The sequence below is a fragment of the Octodon degus genome, unplaced genomic scaffold (assembly GCF_000260255.1).
Source record: "Octodon degus isolate 3935 unplaced genomic scaffold, OctDeg1.0 scaffold00005, whole genome shotgun sequence".
NCBI classification, from domain to species: domain Eukaryota; kingdom Metazoa; phylum Chordata; class Mammalia; order Rodentia; family Octodontidae; genus Octodon; species Octodon degus.
In genome coordinates, this window is record NW_004524581.1 from 11,461,906 (window position 1) to 11,480,068 (window position 18,163).

Here is an 18,163-nt window from a genome sequence, read left to right on the forward strand (position 1 = left end):
CCTTGGCCGTATTTCCTAGTTTTTGTTCTTTGAATTATGGATGTTGCCAATAAATTTCAGCCATTCAGTTTAAGAACTGCTCAAGCAGTTTAGTAGACATTGTCAATGATTCAGTTTCCGGTTGTAGGAAAGCAGTACAATATAAACTCATTTAATGGAACACCTATCTGAAATTTTTTGGGCTTTTTCATGCGCAGATGATGTCTTTTCATTACCTATCTCCCATTCTCTTTCTTCTCCTCCTGAGACTCTGGTTAATATCCACTGGATCTTCTTACTCTATCCTCTAAGCCTTATTCTCTCTTTGTAATTTTTTTTTTTACCATTCTTTCTATCCATGAAGCATTCTGAACAATTTCTTCTGATCTAACTTTCCATTCACTACTTCCTTCTTCAGCTATGCCAATTTGCTGCTGAACCTACCTATAAGCTCTTAATTTTACTTACTGCATTTTGAAGTCCAAACATTTCTGATTCTTTTTTAACTGTTGTATCAGTTCTCTTTGTTAAAAGCTCCCAATTCCTCAAAAAACATTGTAAGCTTGGTTTTTATTTCTTTGAACACAGTGAAGCATAATTGCTTTATTCTAAATCTGATAATTCTGGCAGTGTAACAGGGACTTAGAAACTGGGCCTGCAAACATCTGACAGGTAACTAAAAGCAGGATAAAGGCTGACGTTTCTGCCTTCATTGTATTTGTTTCTTTTATGACCTTAACACTGAGGCTTAGATCCACACTCAGCTCTGCACATAGGCATGCCAATCACAAGGAGTGTCTAAAAACTAGAAACATAAAGTTTACTAGCCCCAAATTAACCTAGCCTATCAATCCTGTGAGACTGAGGACACCAAGACAAGGGCAACTAATGCAATTTTCAGGACTGCAAGGACAGCCAACTGACTGCCTTTACTGCATCCTGTTCCGTACACCCTGGAGCAGCACCTAGAAGTCTCAGTTACTGCCTTGACCTACAGGCACCTTGGGTTTCCAAGGTCATGGAAGAGACTGCCTCATGGTGAGACCACCCATGGTGAGGTCACCACCCCACCCCAAGTAGCAACAAGCATTTCATGGGAGCCAGACTAGATCCTTCAGCCATAAGAACTCATTCAGAGTAATCTGCACAACCAGTCCCAAGACAATGACCAACCTGACCATGACCTGACCAAAATTACCTATTCTACCACATATGAAAACCCCAATTCTTGCCTTTGTATAAACTCCCATGTTCCTGCCAGCGTCTCAAAGACATATCTGAACCTCTTCACCTGCCCTTCCCAATGTGACTGTGCCAATTAAAGCTCCTTTCCTGCCCTCCGCCACTGCTTATCTCCTTGAGTGGCATTTTGGAATGGGTGGCTGTGCTGAGAACCGTGGAACCACGGCTTTTACCCCCAAACTCTGGTAACCACAGGTCATGTCTTCATGATTGTGTTTGTCTGTTTATTTGGAGGAGTTCCTTTATTTTCCTCATCGTTGTTGACCATGTACTGGCCATTTGGGGTGAAGGGAATTCCTTGAAGTAAAATATTTAGACAAACGGTGATGAATGGTACTTCTTCCAGAAAGCATTTTCATTCACTACTGCCATGTATCTGGGAAGACCTCTAGTCCAGAGCCTCCTTCATCTGAGATCATGACCTCAGAGACTCATTTCCTCCTTTGAGAATCAGTTACTACCATGCTGTCCCTGCCACCAGGGTACACTAAGATGGGGATTGAGACTGGGCATGGTGGCGCACACCTGTAATCCCAGCACTTGGGAGTCTGTAAACAGGAGGATCACTACAAGTCTGATCTATGCAGTGAGACCCTGTACACCCTGTACCCCCTGTCCTAAATACAAAAAAAAAAAAAAAAAAAAAAAGAGAGAGAGAGAGAATCAAATAGTTAATTTCTAAACTGACTAAGAACCTTCTTTGTTGAATGTTCTCCTCATATTTTCTGTCCCTTTCGCTGGGAGTGTCCTCAGTTTTATCTTCTGATCCTGGATTGAATATATGTGTATTTAAATATATGTATTTGTAATTTTTAAGGGCTTTCATACCCTCTAAAAAGTCATTTTTCCTAATATCTTTTTATTTTCTGAACCAAATCCTTCAGAAGTTGTATGCTTGTTTCTCTAACAAGTTGCCTAGATCAAGTGACTCTCAAGAATAATGTATTTGCCTTCAATGCTGTAAATAAACATCATTACAAAATATTAGCATTGCCAAGTGAATTACAGTATTTAAGCAGCAAAGTTTGGAAAGAAAAAAATGTCAGTTGTCTTCAAGAAAATCAGGTTGATCTGTATGTTTGTAGGTCAGAGAACTCTTAGATTAATCAATTTAATAAAGACTGGAAAGTTAGAATTTATAATAGACACAACTGTCAGATCCCAGCTTCTGGGAAAGAAAATAAAACATTAACAGACAAGGAGAAGTTCAAAGATAATTAGTATAATTTCATAAAGTACAGTGCTAGGAACTAATTGATCACAACGTACAACAGATTTTCAAAGCAGTTTTGCTTTATCAAAGTGATGTTCAATAGATGATTATGAGTCTGGCTCCTGGTAGAATTTAATCATTATGGGTGTAAAATCAATTAAGGTAATTTGCTTTCAAAAAGAACGAAGCTTAGAAAAGAAGTGACATCTGCTTAGTGACTTTACTTAAATGAGATTATAATTTCAAGTCACAAAATATTAGGTAGTAAAAGTGACAACATAGCTACAGTAGACATCAAGAGATAGTAACTTTATTCTAAATTCAACTTGCTGCATTAGCGCAATGAAATATCTGGTGACAGATATTCAAGGAAAGACATTCTGAAAAATTTGAGTCCTGAAGGGAAAAAAGTCTAAAGAAGAGCCAAGTAGCCAGGTTTGGTGGTGCACACCTGCAGTCCCACTATTCAGGAGGCTGAGGCAGGAAGATCACAGCAGTTCAAGGCCAGCCTGAACTACACAGCAAGACCCTGTCTCAAAAAAAAAGAGCCAAGTAACTAAGAAGTAATTTTTAAGAATAACGCAGAATATGGCTAAATATTGAATTGAAAAACAAAACTATATGATAAAAAAACAACTTTTTATCCTTCAAGAAAACAATATATTTTAAAATTCTACTCTTTATTTGAAATCATTAATATTTTTTCATTAAAAATTATGAGACTTGGGACCAAGAACACAGCTCAGTAGAACAAGTGCCTGCCTGGCAAACACAAGGTCCTGAATTTGATTCCTGGCACACATACAAACACACACACACACCCCAAAAAAGAAAAAAGAAAAAGAGAGATTTTTGGGTTTTGATTCAGCATGAAAGAGCTTACCAACCTCTTTACTATACGAATAACACATAAAAAGGTAACTTTTATGTGTGCCCAGACTTGGTGACACACTTCTGCAACCCCAGTACTCGGGAGGTTGAGCCAGGAAGATCACTGAGAGTTCAAGACCAGCCTGCAGGCCACAAAAGTGAGCACAAGGCCAGCTAGAGCTGCATGGTGAGATCCTGTCTAAAACAAACAAACAACAAAAAAAAAAACAAAAACACCCTGGGTTGAGGAGAAGTACAGGAGAGGGAGTGGGGGAAAGAGATATATCTATGCGTGTAAGCAGGATGGTTTGGACAACTGTACTGTCCATTTCTGCTGGTCTATGGAAAGGAACAGATAATAATGCTTTGTCTGCTTTTTCAATTGTTTGTACTTTTCTCTTAATCTTTTTTTTTTTAATGTATTTAGTATGGGGTCTAAAGGGTCTCACTACATAGATCAGACTCGTAGTGATTCCTCCTGTTTTCAGCCTCCTAAGCGCTGGGATCACAGGCATGCACCAATAGGCCCAGTCTCAATCCCTGTCTGAACCTGCCCTAGGGGCAGGGCCAACATGGCAGGCTGGGGATCAACCTCAGCCCCTGTGTTTGCTTAGCAGGTGCTTTAATCCACTGAGCTATCTGGCCAGCTCTCTCTTAATTTCTTATATACTTTTTTTTTTCTTTCTTCTTCCAATTTTACATGCATATATCTGGTAAAATGAGGAAATGGTTGGAAGACAACACTATGCATTGCAACAAATCCTGTAAGATTTATGTTACTTTGTTGTCAAATTCTGTATCACTTGTAATTTTTTCTGTTTTAATACTATTTTGTATTTTAATACTTTTTTTTTTTTTTGCAGAACCGGGGATTGAACTCAGGCCCTTGCACTTGCCAGGGAAGTGCTTATTCCACTGAGCCATCTCCCCAGCCCCTTGTATTTTAATACTTTAAAAAAAAAATTTTTTTTTTTTTGCACCTGTAATCCCAGCTCTTGGGAGGCTGTAAACAGGTAGATCACTATGAGTCCAATCTAGTAGTGAGACCCTGAAACTCTGTAACCCCTCCCCGAAATTAAAAAAAAAAAAATTTCAAGGTAGGGCTGGCCAAATAGCTCAGCAGATTAAAGCACCTGCAAGCAGGCACAGGGGCTGGGGTTTGATCCCCAGGCCTGCCATGACAGCCCCACCCCCAGGGCACTCTGAAACATCAATTGAGACTGTGTGTGGTGGCACACGCCTGTAATCCTAGCACTTGGGAGGCTGTAAACAGGCGGATCACTACGAGTTCAATCTAGCAGTGAGACCCTGAACACCCTGTAGCCCCTTCCCTAAAAATACAAAATAAATAAATAAAAAATAAAAAGGTAAACAGACTAAAGTATCAATAACTTTTCTTAGATTTGTCAGAGGAGTGATATTGACAGGACAAACTGCTACCCTCCAAATTAAAGAGACACATAAGTGGATACAATTCCAACTTCCAACAGCAAAGTGACACACTGCAGGCGGCTCAGCGTAGACAAATCTAAGAATTGAAGCTGGGCATGGTGGTCCTTGCCTGCGAGTGCCACACTTGGGAAGCTGAGGCAGGAGGACCACCACAAGTCTGAGACCATCTCAACTACATAGTGAATTTAAGGACTAAACTACACAGTGAGACCCTGTCTCAGAAAAGCAAAGCAAAACAAGTTTCAGAGCTAAAGAACAACTATAAAAAGCTTATAGCTAAATAGTTCATGGTGAGAAACTCTGAAGCTTTTTTGCTAAAGGCAGGAACAATGCAACTGTGTTCCCTTAACCCCTGGATTTTCAGCATCGTACTGGAGTCCTAGCCAAGCAGTAAAGCAAGAAAGGAAATTAAAAGTACACAGATGGGGAAAGAAGAGATAAAACTGTTCATGTGCAGATGTTACCACTGTTTATTTAGAAAATCCAAACAATTGACCAAGAAAACCTTTTAGAGACTGGGTGTGGTGACGTGCACCTGTAGTCCCAGATCTTGGGAGGCTGTATATAGGCAGATCACTTTGAATCTGATCTAGTAGTAAGACCCTCAATACCCTGTAGACCCTTCCCTAAAAAAAAAAAAAAGAAAAAAGAATACTATGTAAAAAGAGCCAACATGGAAAGGTTATACACTGCATAACTCCAACTGTGTGCCATTCTGGAAATGGCAAAACCATGGAGACTGCAAAGAAACCCGTGGGTGCCAGGGGTGAGGGACAGGGAAGGGACGAGCAAGGCCGAGCTGGGATTCTGGGGGCCATGAAACCTTCCTGCCTGATCCTCCAGGGTGAACATCCTTCATTACACAGTGGCCCGAACCCACAGGACGGACATCACCGAGAGGAGCCCTACTGCAACCTATTCGTGTGGGTTCACTGGCTGCTACAAATATACCACCATGGTGGCAGATGTGGACACTGGGGAAAGGTGTGCACGTGCAGGAATGGAGTATACAGGGATGCTTTACTTTCTGCTTAGTTTTGCTGTAAACCTAAAACTGCTCTAAAAATGTTTATTAAATTTCTTAAGTGATTACATAGTTTTCTCACGTCCCTTCTCTTTTCCCTAGGGAAAAAAAATGAACTCATCCTTTCAACACTCTAATTGCTTAAAACCAAATGTTCATTCAAAACAAGCCTTTCAAAAAAAAAAAAAAAGCCTTTCCACTGACAGTGTTTAAAAACAATGGTCGGGCATTATGGCGCACACCTATAATCCCAGGATAACAAGCGTGAGGCCAGCTTGAGCAATTTCACAAGGACCTATCTCAAAATCAGCGAGGTGTGGTGGTGCATACCTATAATCACATCACTTGAGAGACCAAGGCCAGAGGATTCCCGTGAGTTCAAGGCTAGTCTGCTCTACAAAGTGAGTCCAGGCCAGTCTAAATTAGGCAGTGAGACCCTGTCTCAAGAAAAAGAGGGGTGGGGGGCAGGGCCTGAAATGTAGCTCAGCACTCACTGGGTTCACTCTCCAGTACCACACACACCTTACTTAGTACAAACCGATTAAAGAGACAGAAAGAGACATTAGGCTATTTACTTTCTCATCTGGGTAGTAACTGTATTATGATGATTTGTTAAGCAGTTCATTACACTCTGTGCACACGTATGGCAGCAAAAACTACAGTATAGTTTTTTAAAAAGCTGCCCTTAGAAAAACTGCTCAAAGTATAGTAAACTAACTAAAGCTCTCACTTAAATTTAGGTGCTCTAGGTGTCCTTTAAAGGGGTCCAAGGAACAGAGATGGGATCAAAGAAAAAGATGAATGACACCTATGAGTGACTCATTCACATCTTCCCGACAAATCACAATTTGATACAGACATAAAACATATTCTAGAAGCATTAAAATTAATATAGTTTAATACTGCCAATCTCTTTCTAAATTCGAAGATTTTATATGTATAAAATAGAAAGGCACTAATTCATTTCCCTTGTACCTGGCTTATCTATTCCATGGTTTTTTAAAGCATCTAAGGAAATGGTACTTCCATGGTGTCCTCTGACTTGGGACCTGCAGTACTTTCCACTCCTCAAATGCCTGGCTGTGCATTGGTCTGCGCCACAGTGCCCTCTCTGTGGGTACTGTATCGGGGTTCAGCGGCTCCTCCTCACTCTGCAGGCACAAGCCGCAGCGCTTGTGAGGGTATCACTGTACCCCTGTACAGCCAGCCTGGAGCAGATACTTGATGAACTATTCGGTTGCTTAAGGCCATTTCCCAAGCCTCTCTAGCAGACTGCCACTGCTTCCCTCTCCAGAAGCCGCAGCTAACGACCATTCCTGTTCCGCTTCCAGCTCGTGAGGAAGCAGTTCTTTCCCAGCAGTGTGTCTTTAGGTCAGCATGATCTCTCCAATTATGGGCTGATCGCTGCCTACAGCTATACAAACAGCATCTCTGCTGCTGTCTCTTACTAATGGAGACTCTCAGAGGAGACACCATGCTATTAATTTGGCCTAGGTCATTTTCACTAATATGTCCTCTTTTGGAGCTGTCAGTCTGCCATAAAAACCCCACCCTAATGGAATACATTTGTTCCTTTTCTGGTTTGAATAACAGGAGAATGATTTTTTAGTTGTCAGTTCTTTCAAAGCCTTTCTTAGAGAAAGAAAATTCTTATTTTAACTAGGAATAACCAGACACTAGTCTATTACAGCTGCAACAACTCTCAAAAGAGCTGTACAAAAGAAAAATGTGGCTTCCACCTCCAAAAGTCATTAGAGATTTTTTTTTTTCTTATTAAGGCACCCAGAACACAATATTATCCTGAGCCAAAAGGACCAATTCTCTTCGTGGAGTAGAATAGCAATTGGCTGTTATTCATTATGTTCTTACAGCAATGAGCGATGACTTGCTTTTTCACTTTGTCTCTTTTTGAATAGTCGATGCAGTTGATTTTTTTCCCTCCCTCCCCAGCATTCCTGATCTCTGGCCTGCGCAGCTGTTAACATGCTGCACACATATGCCTGGGCCCACTAACAACCGAGGCAGTTAACCTTTCTGTTCGCTCCAACTCAGGTCCTATCTTGTTAGTGAAATTGATTTTTTTTCTTTCCTAAGATAATAACTTCATCTGGTATAAAAACTATACATAAATCCATGGGTTTTGTAAATCCTATTTTTATTTCAAGGGCTTCAGGAGCCATGCGTTGTTATGTTCAAATTGAGAAACACATATCCGCTCATGGTAATTCTGAAAGGCAGGTTTAACTACAGCTACTCTGAAATACAGTTATCCCTGTGTGTGTTGTGGGGGCTAAGTGTTGGAGCCTACCATGTCATGTCCTTGGTGGAACATTAGCAAAGGATTTTATTTCCTGCAACTAATGATTTAGGAGTAAAATATTAAAAACCATTCTGAAAGACACTTTGTCATAATGCTCTGTGTTCAAAGGCACTTCTCTCTCCTAACTTGGCACCATCAATATTATCTAGTAATCATCTGTATTCCTCAAAGACAGAAAGCTCGTGGGAGGTAGGGACTGTGTCAGAAGGACTATTTGGATCCTTATGTACAGCGAATATACAGCGAATACGTAGGCATTTCTGTTAGCGTTACAACTATATTCAATACCAAAGTCTAATTTTTTTCTTTTCTTTTTCTTTCTTTTCCTTTTGTGCTGGGGACTGAACCCAGGGCCATTGTACACTGAGGCATATTCCCAGCCCCAAATGTCTGATTTTTAATTAGCCATAGATTTAGACTAACTGGCCTGCCCACAGTGCCCAACAGCTGCAAAATGAGTTTTAACTAGACATTATCCCCGCTCAGGCAGACATACCCATCTCCGCTATGTAATGATCGCCATTTCTACCCAAACCCAGCATCCTGATGGAGGCAGAAGAAACAACGCTAAATGTTTGAGTTTCAAGACTTCTTGCTCTGATTCTGGACTCCGTCACTATCCAGCAGGACCACCAGTGAGCCATTTTTACCACTGGGATCTCACACTAGAGACTGGAGAGGGGAACTGCACTAAAGATCTCCAAGTACCTCCCTGGGTCCAGCACCAAACTCGACACAGCCGTGAATTAGTGAGGGTGCTAGGGGGACAGCAGAGTGTTTATCAACACTAGAGGGAGCTACATTCTTGTCATGGCTGGGGTAGTACAGTGATTGCAAGAAAAAGCATTATCACTTGGAAAACAGTCCTGCCAGAGCAACAGAATGCAGAATAAGTGAGGCTCCCCCCCCCACACACAGCTGTGCCGTATAGGCATTTACAGTTGTCAAAGCCTCTCACAGGTAACCACACACACACACTCTTCAGCTTTTGTTTTAATTCCATGCAAGTTGGCCTTCAGCTAGTCCTAAAGATGTTTTTCCTATTCGGCTAATTTTTTTCTTAAAAATAACAAAGCTAGGGAGATAGCTCAGTGGCATAAGTTCTTGCCTGACAAGCACAAGGTCCTGAGTTCAATTCCCAGAACAAAAAATTTTTAAAAAATGTTTAAAAAGTACTCTCTGATGTCCTTGAAAGCTCCCACAGAAGAGAGACCTGTGTGGACTGCTGTATGCTGTAGCACACTGTGGTCTGGGAAAGTGGTCAGTTAACCACCACTGAACCCCGCAGCAGCCAAAGTATCACAGATGAAAGGAATCAACACAGCTCTGGGTGCCAGAGGGCCTTGGAGAATGGCCTCTTGGGCGAGGCAAGGAGCTCACAGCTGAAGAGGGATGGCACTAATGACAGGCAAAGGGGTCATGGGTGGCACTGGGCAAGAAAACTGTCAAGAGGTGAGATAAGGGAATGGAGGATGGGGGAGGAAAGGAAAAAACATTTCTAAAGCTGCAGCTCACTCTGACATTGCTGACTCCACCCCTGAAAGAACTGTGGCCTTGAAAATGTTTGACCTAAATTATAGAACAGTGAAATGAAGAATCAGGCCCTCTCCCTTGGTATCAGCTGTGTTTCGCTTTGCCCAGGGGAACAGTGGCATGTTAACCTACAGAGAGGGCATAAATCACGGACAGTACACAGTGTGGCCTGTGGGAGAAAGATAAATGCAATCCTGCAAGCCGCTTCTATTTAAATTTCAGAGATTAATGCAACTCAAGAGAGCAATGCCTCAGCAGCCCGAAACGGACCACCTACTTTTTGGGACACAGGCTACCTCTGGTAAAAATAGATGGTAGAGCAACCTGGAAAAGCCATGTTGTGGGTGAAGAGAAAAATCGGCTAGGAAAACAGTGCTTTTTCACCTAAAGGGTTGCAAATTCAAATTCCAGGGGTGAGTACAGAGTAAGACTTGCCGTGCTGCATGCAGCTTGCTCCTACGCATCCAAGGAGTTGGGGTGCTGCGCTGCTCCTTAAATCTCCAATTTCCACACTCCAGAAGTGTCAAAGCCTAACAAAGAGGACTTCTTTTTTTTTTAAGAGCATAAAAAAAAATTTTAAAACAACTCTATCAATAATCCTCACAAAAAACATAAGAAAAATATACTCTACTGTTAAAAGGAAAACAACTTGTTTTCCTCCCTTATTGAGGGTATATGCCAAAGGATTTCCAATTTGCTCTCCTTCATACTAACCTTTAAAATGTTTCGGCCATCAAATGATTCTCTTTCCTTGAAGATATATTTGCCATCCGCTGTGTAGAGATTGTACCTGCCTTCAGCTGCAAAAATTCCAAAGATAATAGGAGAGAAGCTGGGGTTATCGCTCTGTTTGCATTTCCATGGGTTTCTGTTAAGTACACAAGTACAACTAGTGAAATTTTCATATGCTACTGGAAAGTGCCAGTATGTGAAGGAAAAACAGCAGGCTGTTAATCAAGAGACCTGGCTTCTTCAATATAGATCCACTCATTCAACAGTCCATATACTAATGGAAAGTACTTATTAACTATGTCACTAGATATCTTGCACAAATTATATGTTCTCCTTGGACTTCAATTCTTCATTTACAAAGTCAGAGGTCAAGACTGATTGATCTTTAAAGGTTCCTCATTATCTACAAACTCAAAAAATCTGCCTGCAATTTTAATCTCTCTCTCCCCCTCCCTCCCTCCCTCCCTTTCTCCCTCCCTCTTTTTGCAGTTCTGGGGCTTGAATCCAAGGCCTTGCACTTACTAAGCAAGCACGCAATCACTGAGCTACACTGCCAGTCCTGTGTGCATGTTTAAATATGTAAAAACACACAAAAGTTCACACATTAGTTAGTAAAAACTGCTGGTTCCACTCTTGAGTTGATTTAAGGGCTCTCCTCAGATGAAAAAGAGTCCTTTTGCTGCAACCAAAAGTATCCTTACAGATATTCTACACTGAAATGCAGCAAGTCTGCGACCTTGGCCTAAACAAAGCTGCGCTCCAGCTTCCAAGTTAATTTAGGTTGCATGTCCCAAGGGATGTCCTTCAAGGACAGCAAGAAGAGGTGCATCAAAGGAAAAGGAAATAGAAAAAGAAAAAGTAACACATCATTTCATGCCCTTTTCAAGTAAAAACTCAATACAGAGAACAGTACAGGGACAAAAAATTCAAAGTAAAAATTACTTAACTTGCACAGTATTTTCTGTATCAACCCTTTCTTGTCTCCCAACAGACGTCCAAAAATATTCAAATTCTTTTCCTTCTCTCCTTTTCTATCTCCCTCCCTCCCTTCCCCTCTTTTTCTTTCTTACTTCATCTCTTTCTGTGGTACTAAAGGTTGAATCACCATGGAGGATTAGCTATATATCCAGTTCTTTTTATTTTAAGACAGTATATTGGTACTTGCCCAAGCTGGCCTCAAACTTGTGATCCGCCTGCCTCCACCTCCCAAGCAGCTGGGATTACAGGTGTGCACCATGCCCACTCACACTTGCCATCTTGGAGTATGTTCTTTTAGTCACACAGGTTGGACAGTATAAGGTCAGAAATCTGTCCAGAGATCTAACAACTCCATGAACATCGTACAATTTTAGCTATACATATGGGTAACTATGGAACTATTTCTCTAGTGAGAAGCATTCTCCTAATCCAAGATCCCAATCCTATGTAAGTTTCACTTTATGAAAACACGTTCCCTATTAAGAAAAAAAGAGGGGACGGGGAGATAGCTCAGTGGAATAAGCACTTGGCCTGGCAAGTGCAAGGACCTGAGTTCAATCCCCGGTTCTGCAAAAAAAAAAAAAAAAAAAAAAAGATATATGCAATTTGACAGCTAACGGTGGGCCACTGGAAACATAGTTCAGTGCAAGATGCTGGGTTCAACTCTTCTTACCAAAAAATAAAGCACTAACAGACTGAAGTGAAGATAGGTGAGAGGGTCTTTGACAGTCATTCTATTCAAACCACTAGCTAAGCCTCTAAACCCTTGCTCCTACTCTCTGCACTGCTCCATGAGTACTTGCCATTGGGGTCTTTCCTGAACAGTGTGTTCATGACTGTAGCATGCAGTTTCACACTATTCCACTCCTTCACTATTAGTCCAGATGCCTGAAAGCGTTCCAGCACTCGATCCACCAATTCCTGCAACCTGGAAGTGAAGTACAGAGACTTTAGTAATTCCTGAATGACCTGGATGCTAATTCAACAATGTGCTTGAAGCCGCTCTCTGTCCAAATGTTCTGAAGCTCTGCAACAGGACAGAGTCTGCTGCCTGCCAACATGGAAGCCCTGTCTTGTTAATAAGGCCAGAGTGAAGCTGGGCATAACGACACACACCTGTAATCCCTGCCCAGGAGGCTGAGGCAGGAGAATCATGAGACTACATAATATGACCCTATCTGCAAAACAACAAGTGACAAAACAAACAAAAAAAGCCAAAATGAATAGTTATAACACTTATGGCACAGTAAGTGCTAAGGAGGCAATCAGCTACAGGCGTAGGATGAGGCTTCCACAAAAGGTTTAAACATGCCTTGAAGGGTAATTAAAGATGTGTAGATAAAACCAGGCAAGGAAGGGCATTTCAAGCAGCAGAAGAAAGCAAAGATGCCAAGGCACGCAAAACCATAGCCTGGGTAGAAACTGCCAATTACTGAACATGGCTGCAACACAGGAGACACGAGCCCAGTGGAAATGAGCCAGATACACAGGCAGTGCTCATATGGTGAGGAGCCACCAGGAGCCTCCACTGTGCACAGCGCATCTGCTGTCCACTTCTGAGAGCTGACCCGCACAGCACTGCAGAAGAGCCAGAGAAGGGAAAAGGAAGTGGCAGCAGAGGTCAGCTGGGCAGTGCTCACGCAGAGAAGGCACTGAGCCACCGTGCCAAGCACTTGGTGTCTGCCAAATCATTTAATCCTCACAGTGAATTGTTGCCTCCATTTCACCAATGAGAAAAGTAAGGCACAGAGAAGTTATGCAACTCAGCAAACTCAGTGGCAGATCCAAAATTAGACTATAGGGCTGAGACTGGTGCTCAGTGGCTGAGCATGCATTTAGCCTGCACGAGGCCGAGTTCAATCCCCAGCACCACACACATTCTCTCTGTCTCTCTTTTCTCTGACATTTTCTTGGGGCCAGCGGTATAGCTTAGTGCTACAGCCCATACTCAGCACACACAAGACCCTGGGATAAATTGTCAGCACCAACATATCTAATAAGTTAATTAAAATTTGAAAATACAATCTACAAATTAGAACATGAAGTCTGGTTTCACAGGCCATGCTCTTCTGGGCCACACTGTAACAGGAAAATGGTAGTGATCCAGACCATGGAAGGGTCAGTGGAACTGAGAGGAGGCTGTGGACTATGTGAGAGCTGTGGGGGCAGGCTGAGGACAGGGCTCTTAGGCTATCCTCACCGTTCATAGCCAGGTGGGCCACTCCCCAAGGCAGAGAGAGCTGGGAGCAGTAACTGTTGAATGTGGCAGGTTTACTGTTTGCTTCTGCATAAACAGATGGGATAAGTCAGGGAGAGATGGAAATACAAGTTGGGATTCTTCAGGGAGCACAGTGGGGATTTAGATAAGGCAATAGGGATGGTCTGCCTGGTAAAATGACTCCAGAGCAGAGAACTGAGGAAAAAGCATCCCAGAGAGGGAACAGCAGACATCTGTGGCAGGATGTACGTGACACGGTATGGTAACAAAGCCACTGTCTAGAGAAACCTGGGAGAGGCGACAAAGTGGAAGAGGTAGGAAAGGCAGGTGGCACTAGGTCCTTGGGTCCCTGACAGGACTTTGGCACAGACTGGAGAGAGGTGGGGTGGGATGTCAGTGTTTGCAGCAAAACTACCCCATCTGGCTACCTGGGGGAGCACAGACAGGGTGGGGCAGAAGTGTAGCTGAGAAACTCCTACAAATACCCCACAGCCAGGGAGGTGGGGAACAGGGGCAGATTTCCAGGTACACTGGAGTCAGGGCACCAAGGTGATTCAAAAGAACTTCTGTCCAGGGAATGGAAAGGCCAAATACCACACTCCAGGCCCTGTGAGAAACACTATAGAGCAAGGGGCAGCAAGGAAGTGGAAACCAGGCAGAAGCCAAGCTGTAAAGGCTGCATGGCGGACAGGGCAGGAAGAAGGAACAAGGGTGTCTAGAAGCAAAAAACAGGGTCCCAAGAAAACCATCTACACAGATGCTGTCACACACAAAGGAGAAATGCACCAGCCTGTTTGATCCCTGATAGACTGTGCTTCTTTACACAGATTGGTTTTTTTCTTTCTTTTTTTTCTGATTACAAAATAATACATGGCTGGGCATGGTGGTGCATGCCAGTGATCCTAGCTCTTGGGAGGCTAAGGAAGGAGTATCGCCATGAGTTCAAAGCCAGCTTGGACTACATAGTGAGACACCATCTTAAAACCACACTAAGGGGGCTGGTGAGATGGCTCAGTGGTCTAAAGCACCTACTTAGAACAAGCTTAGCAAAGCACAGGACCGCGGTTCAATCCCCCAGCACCACATGCCAGCCAGCCCTGCCCCCTGGTGGGCTGAGCTGGCCACACACACACACACACACACACACACACAAATAAATAAATAAAAATTTTAAAAAAATAAAATAAATTAAAAAAAAAACCACACTAAACAAAACGAAACAAAAAACTAAAATAATTCATTTTCATTATAGAAAAATAAAGACAATGCAGAAAAGCATATAAAAAGGACAGCATAATTTCATAAATAAATGTTTACCTATATAACCAGAAAAACAACAAACAAGATGTACTAGTTTAGAGCTGGGAGTGGTGACACACACGTAATCCCAGCAGCACTCTGGAGGCTGAGGCAAAAGGACTGCCTTGAGTTCAAGGCCAGCCTGGGCTACACGGCAAGACTCTGTCTCCAAACAAATAAAAACAAACATGTACTAGATTTAAAAGTTTCTGATTAACCAAAACCATCATAGAATCATAAAATTCTGAAATATTTCTGAACACTGTAACATAATTTAAGTCTGGTCATAAGCACGTGCTCCGAAATCTCCTGCTACAATCACGAGAGATCAGGGTCTTGTGTTCTCTTTCCTCTTTCAGGAAAATCATGGACAGCTACAGGGAGCCAAGTATGAGGAAGCTACAGACTGACTGAAAGACACTGGTGCCCAGCCAGCCTTTCAGGGAGCTTGGATTTCTGCCAAACAACTGACTCCGAATTTTGAAGGAACCAGTCTTTTAAAAAAGTCAGTCTAATCTGCTATTTTAGCATGGGGAGGAATGATGCATAGACAGGTTGCACTGCTACGCAGTGACAGAGGAAGGGGAACCCTGGAGTGTGGCAGCTGTCCCTGTGGCTGCCACCTCACTGCGCTCTAGGAGGTTTGGCTGTCTCACTCCCTGCCTGGGGCTGCACCTACCCTGATGCCTAACTGACACATCTCGATTGCCCAGTAAATAGTTGCTGCTTCATGCATGAATGTATGAATTCTTGGGTGACAAAACACTTTAGAGCACTACTAAGAGAAGGTGAGGGTGTCTGGACATAATCATGTCACATCTTGATGTCATGGATTTTATACGTGGCAATATGCCACCATATTCTTAAATTTTTTTCTTTTTTTTTCTTTTTTTTTTGGTGGAACCAGGGATTGAACTCAGGCCCTTGCACTTGCCAGGGAAGTGCTTATTCCACTGAGCCATCTCCCCAGCCCCTCTTAAGTTTTTTTCTATCTGTGCTTACTTCAATGATCCTTTTCTGCTTGACTATTAATAAACTAGAAAGCGCTCCAGTCTTTTTCCCCCACAACTGGAGACTGAACACAAGGCCTTCAAGCTGAACTTTACCTCCAACACACCCTATATCTCCCTCTCCACTGAAATTTTATTTTGAGACACAGTCTTGCAAAGTTGCTAAGTTGCCTATTTTGGGCTCAAATTTTAATCCTCCAGCCTTGGCCTCTCAGAATGCAGGGATCACTGGTGGATACTACATATCCAGGTTCTCTATCTATGCTTTTGCTTTTTCATAAGCAAAGTAAAAATAATATACAGTTGAGAAACAAAGAATTCTTTCCAGGCATGGTGGTGTACGCCTATAATCCCACCATTTGGAGGGCTGAAGCAGGAGAAGCATTCCTAGTTGAAGACCAGCCTGGGCTATAACATGAGCTCAAGGCCAGCCTGAACTGCATAGTGAGACCCTGTTTCAAAAAGACAGGGAAAAAAGAGAGAAAAATCATGTGATACTTAAGCCTGTATGTCTGACTTATTTCACTTAGCATTATAGTCTCATGGTGCATCAATTTTTCCTACTTATGTTTATCTTTCTTTAGAGCACAGTAGTAACTCCATTGTATGTAAAAATACCACATTTTCTTTATCCAATCATGTGTTGATGGACATACAGGCTGTTTCCAAGAGTTATCCACTAAGAATTGTGCTGCAGTAAACACAGGTATCCATGTATCGCTGTAATATGATGTCTTACACTCTTTGGAAAGATACCTAGAAGGGCCAAACAGAATTTCTAGTGTTCAGCTTTTGGAGGAATCTCTATCCTATACTATAGGAATCCCCTCCAGGTTCTTGTCTCGGTCCAAGAAGTTAATATTTGTAATCCCAAAGATACATTATTGGAATCCCACCAAGTTAATGTCAATCTGTCACTCCCAGTGCAACCCACAGCGAAAGTAAAGACACTAAAACACAATTATTGGGGAGCTAAGGGGCCCTAAGTCCAGGCCTGAAGATGGCTTTCCAGAACAAAGAGGCTGACCCAGGGCTTCACCCGAGTTTTATTCAGTGGAGAAGGAGTGGCTTGAGGAAGAGTGACTGAGAATTGTGGGAAATAGGTGAGTACTATGAGCTGAACTAGGTAGGTGACCTACATTTACCTCTGCCATATGCAGAGAGCATATGCAGAGAAAGTAATTTGCATTATGCTATTGAGATAGTATCTAATGTTTCAGGGGTCTGGTGCTTTAGTTCTGATGTAATCCTTCAAGCCCCAGGAGGTCATACCTTCTATCTCGAGGCTCAATCCCAGCTGGCAGTGCAGAACATTGATCCTCTTCTGTCTCAACCCAGCTCACATTAAAGAGCAGCAGGTGTAGATTACCAGGGAAACACACATGCCACCTTCAAAGACTATCACCAGCATCTCAGCCAGACCAATATACATTGCTTAAGGCCAATAGAAATGATAAAGAGAAGCCCTAGCCAGCTCTGTACCTATCAATACAAGGACATAGGGTCAGGCTCAGTCAAAATGGAGACAAATGCTCTTCAAGGAGAGTTGCTCAAGTGGTCCTCCACACTGTACAACCATTTCCACAGTGGTTTGTACTAATTCACATTTCCACCAACAATGTAGAAGGGATACTTCTGCAACCTCACCAGAATTTATTATTTGATTTATTGATGATAGCCATTTTCCTGGGTTAAGAGAGAATCTCAGTGCTGTTTTAATTTGCATTTTTCTAAGGGCCAGCTCTGTTAACCATTTCTTCTTGTGTACTTACTGGCCATTTGAAGTTCATTTTCTGAGAAGTGCCTATTCATTTCAGTTGCCCATTTTTTTGAGTGGATTTTTTTTGGGGGGGGGTCTTCATTTTTTTGAGTTCTTTATATATTCCTTTTTTTTTTCTTTTTCTTTTTTTGTCTTTTTGAGACAGGGTCTCACTGTGCAGTTCAGGCTGGCCTTGAACTCACCTTTGTAGCCCAGACTGATTTCAAGCTCTCAACAATTCTCCTGCCTCAGCCTCCTGAGTGCTGGAATTATAGGTGTGCAACACCACACCCAGCTATATATTCTATTTTATTTAAATACTATCTATCTATCTATCTATCTATCTATCTCTTTTTTTAAACACAGAATCTCACTATGCAATTCAGGCTGGCTTCAGACTCATGGTGATCCTCTGGCCTCAGCTTTTTGAGTGCTGGGATTACAGGCTTTTGCCAGCATGCCTGGCTTTAGATAGTCTAGAAAGTAGTCCCGTCTTTTTTTTTTTTTTTTTTTTTTTTCAGAACCGAGGATTGA

The 18,163-nt window shown here is 42.3% G+C and overlaps 1 protein-coding gene across 1 annotated transcript in view; it reads right to left on the reverse strand.

Annotated features, from left to right (window-relative positions):
- The window catches only part of Ascc1 (activating signal cointegrator 1 complex subunit 1), a 61,963-nt gene that overhangs the window by 22,661 nt on the left and 21,139 nt on the right, over nucleotides 1–18,163 (reverse strand). The window contains exons 3-4 of the mRNA XM_023718554.1: nucleotides 12,147–12,271; nucleotides 10,348–10,433 (exon numbers count right to left, since the gene is read on the reverse strand). Of these exons, the coding sequence (XP_023574322.1) occupies nucleotides 10,348–10,433; nucleotides 12,147–12,271 (211 nt within the window). The remainder of the gene's footprint in view (nucleotides 1–10,347; nucleotides 10,434–12,146; nucleotides 12,272–18,163) is intronic.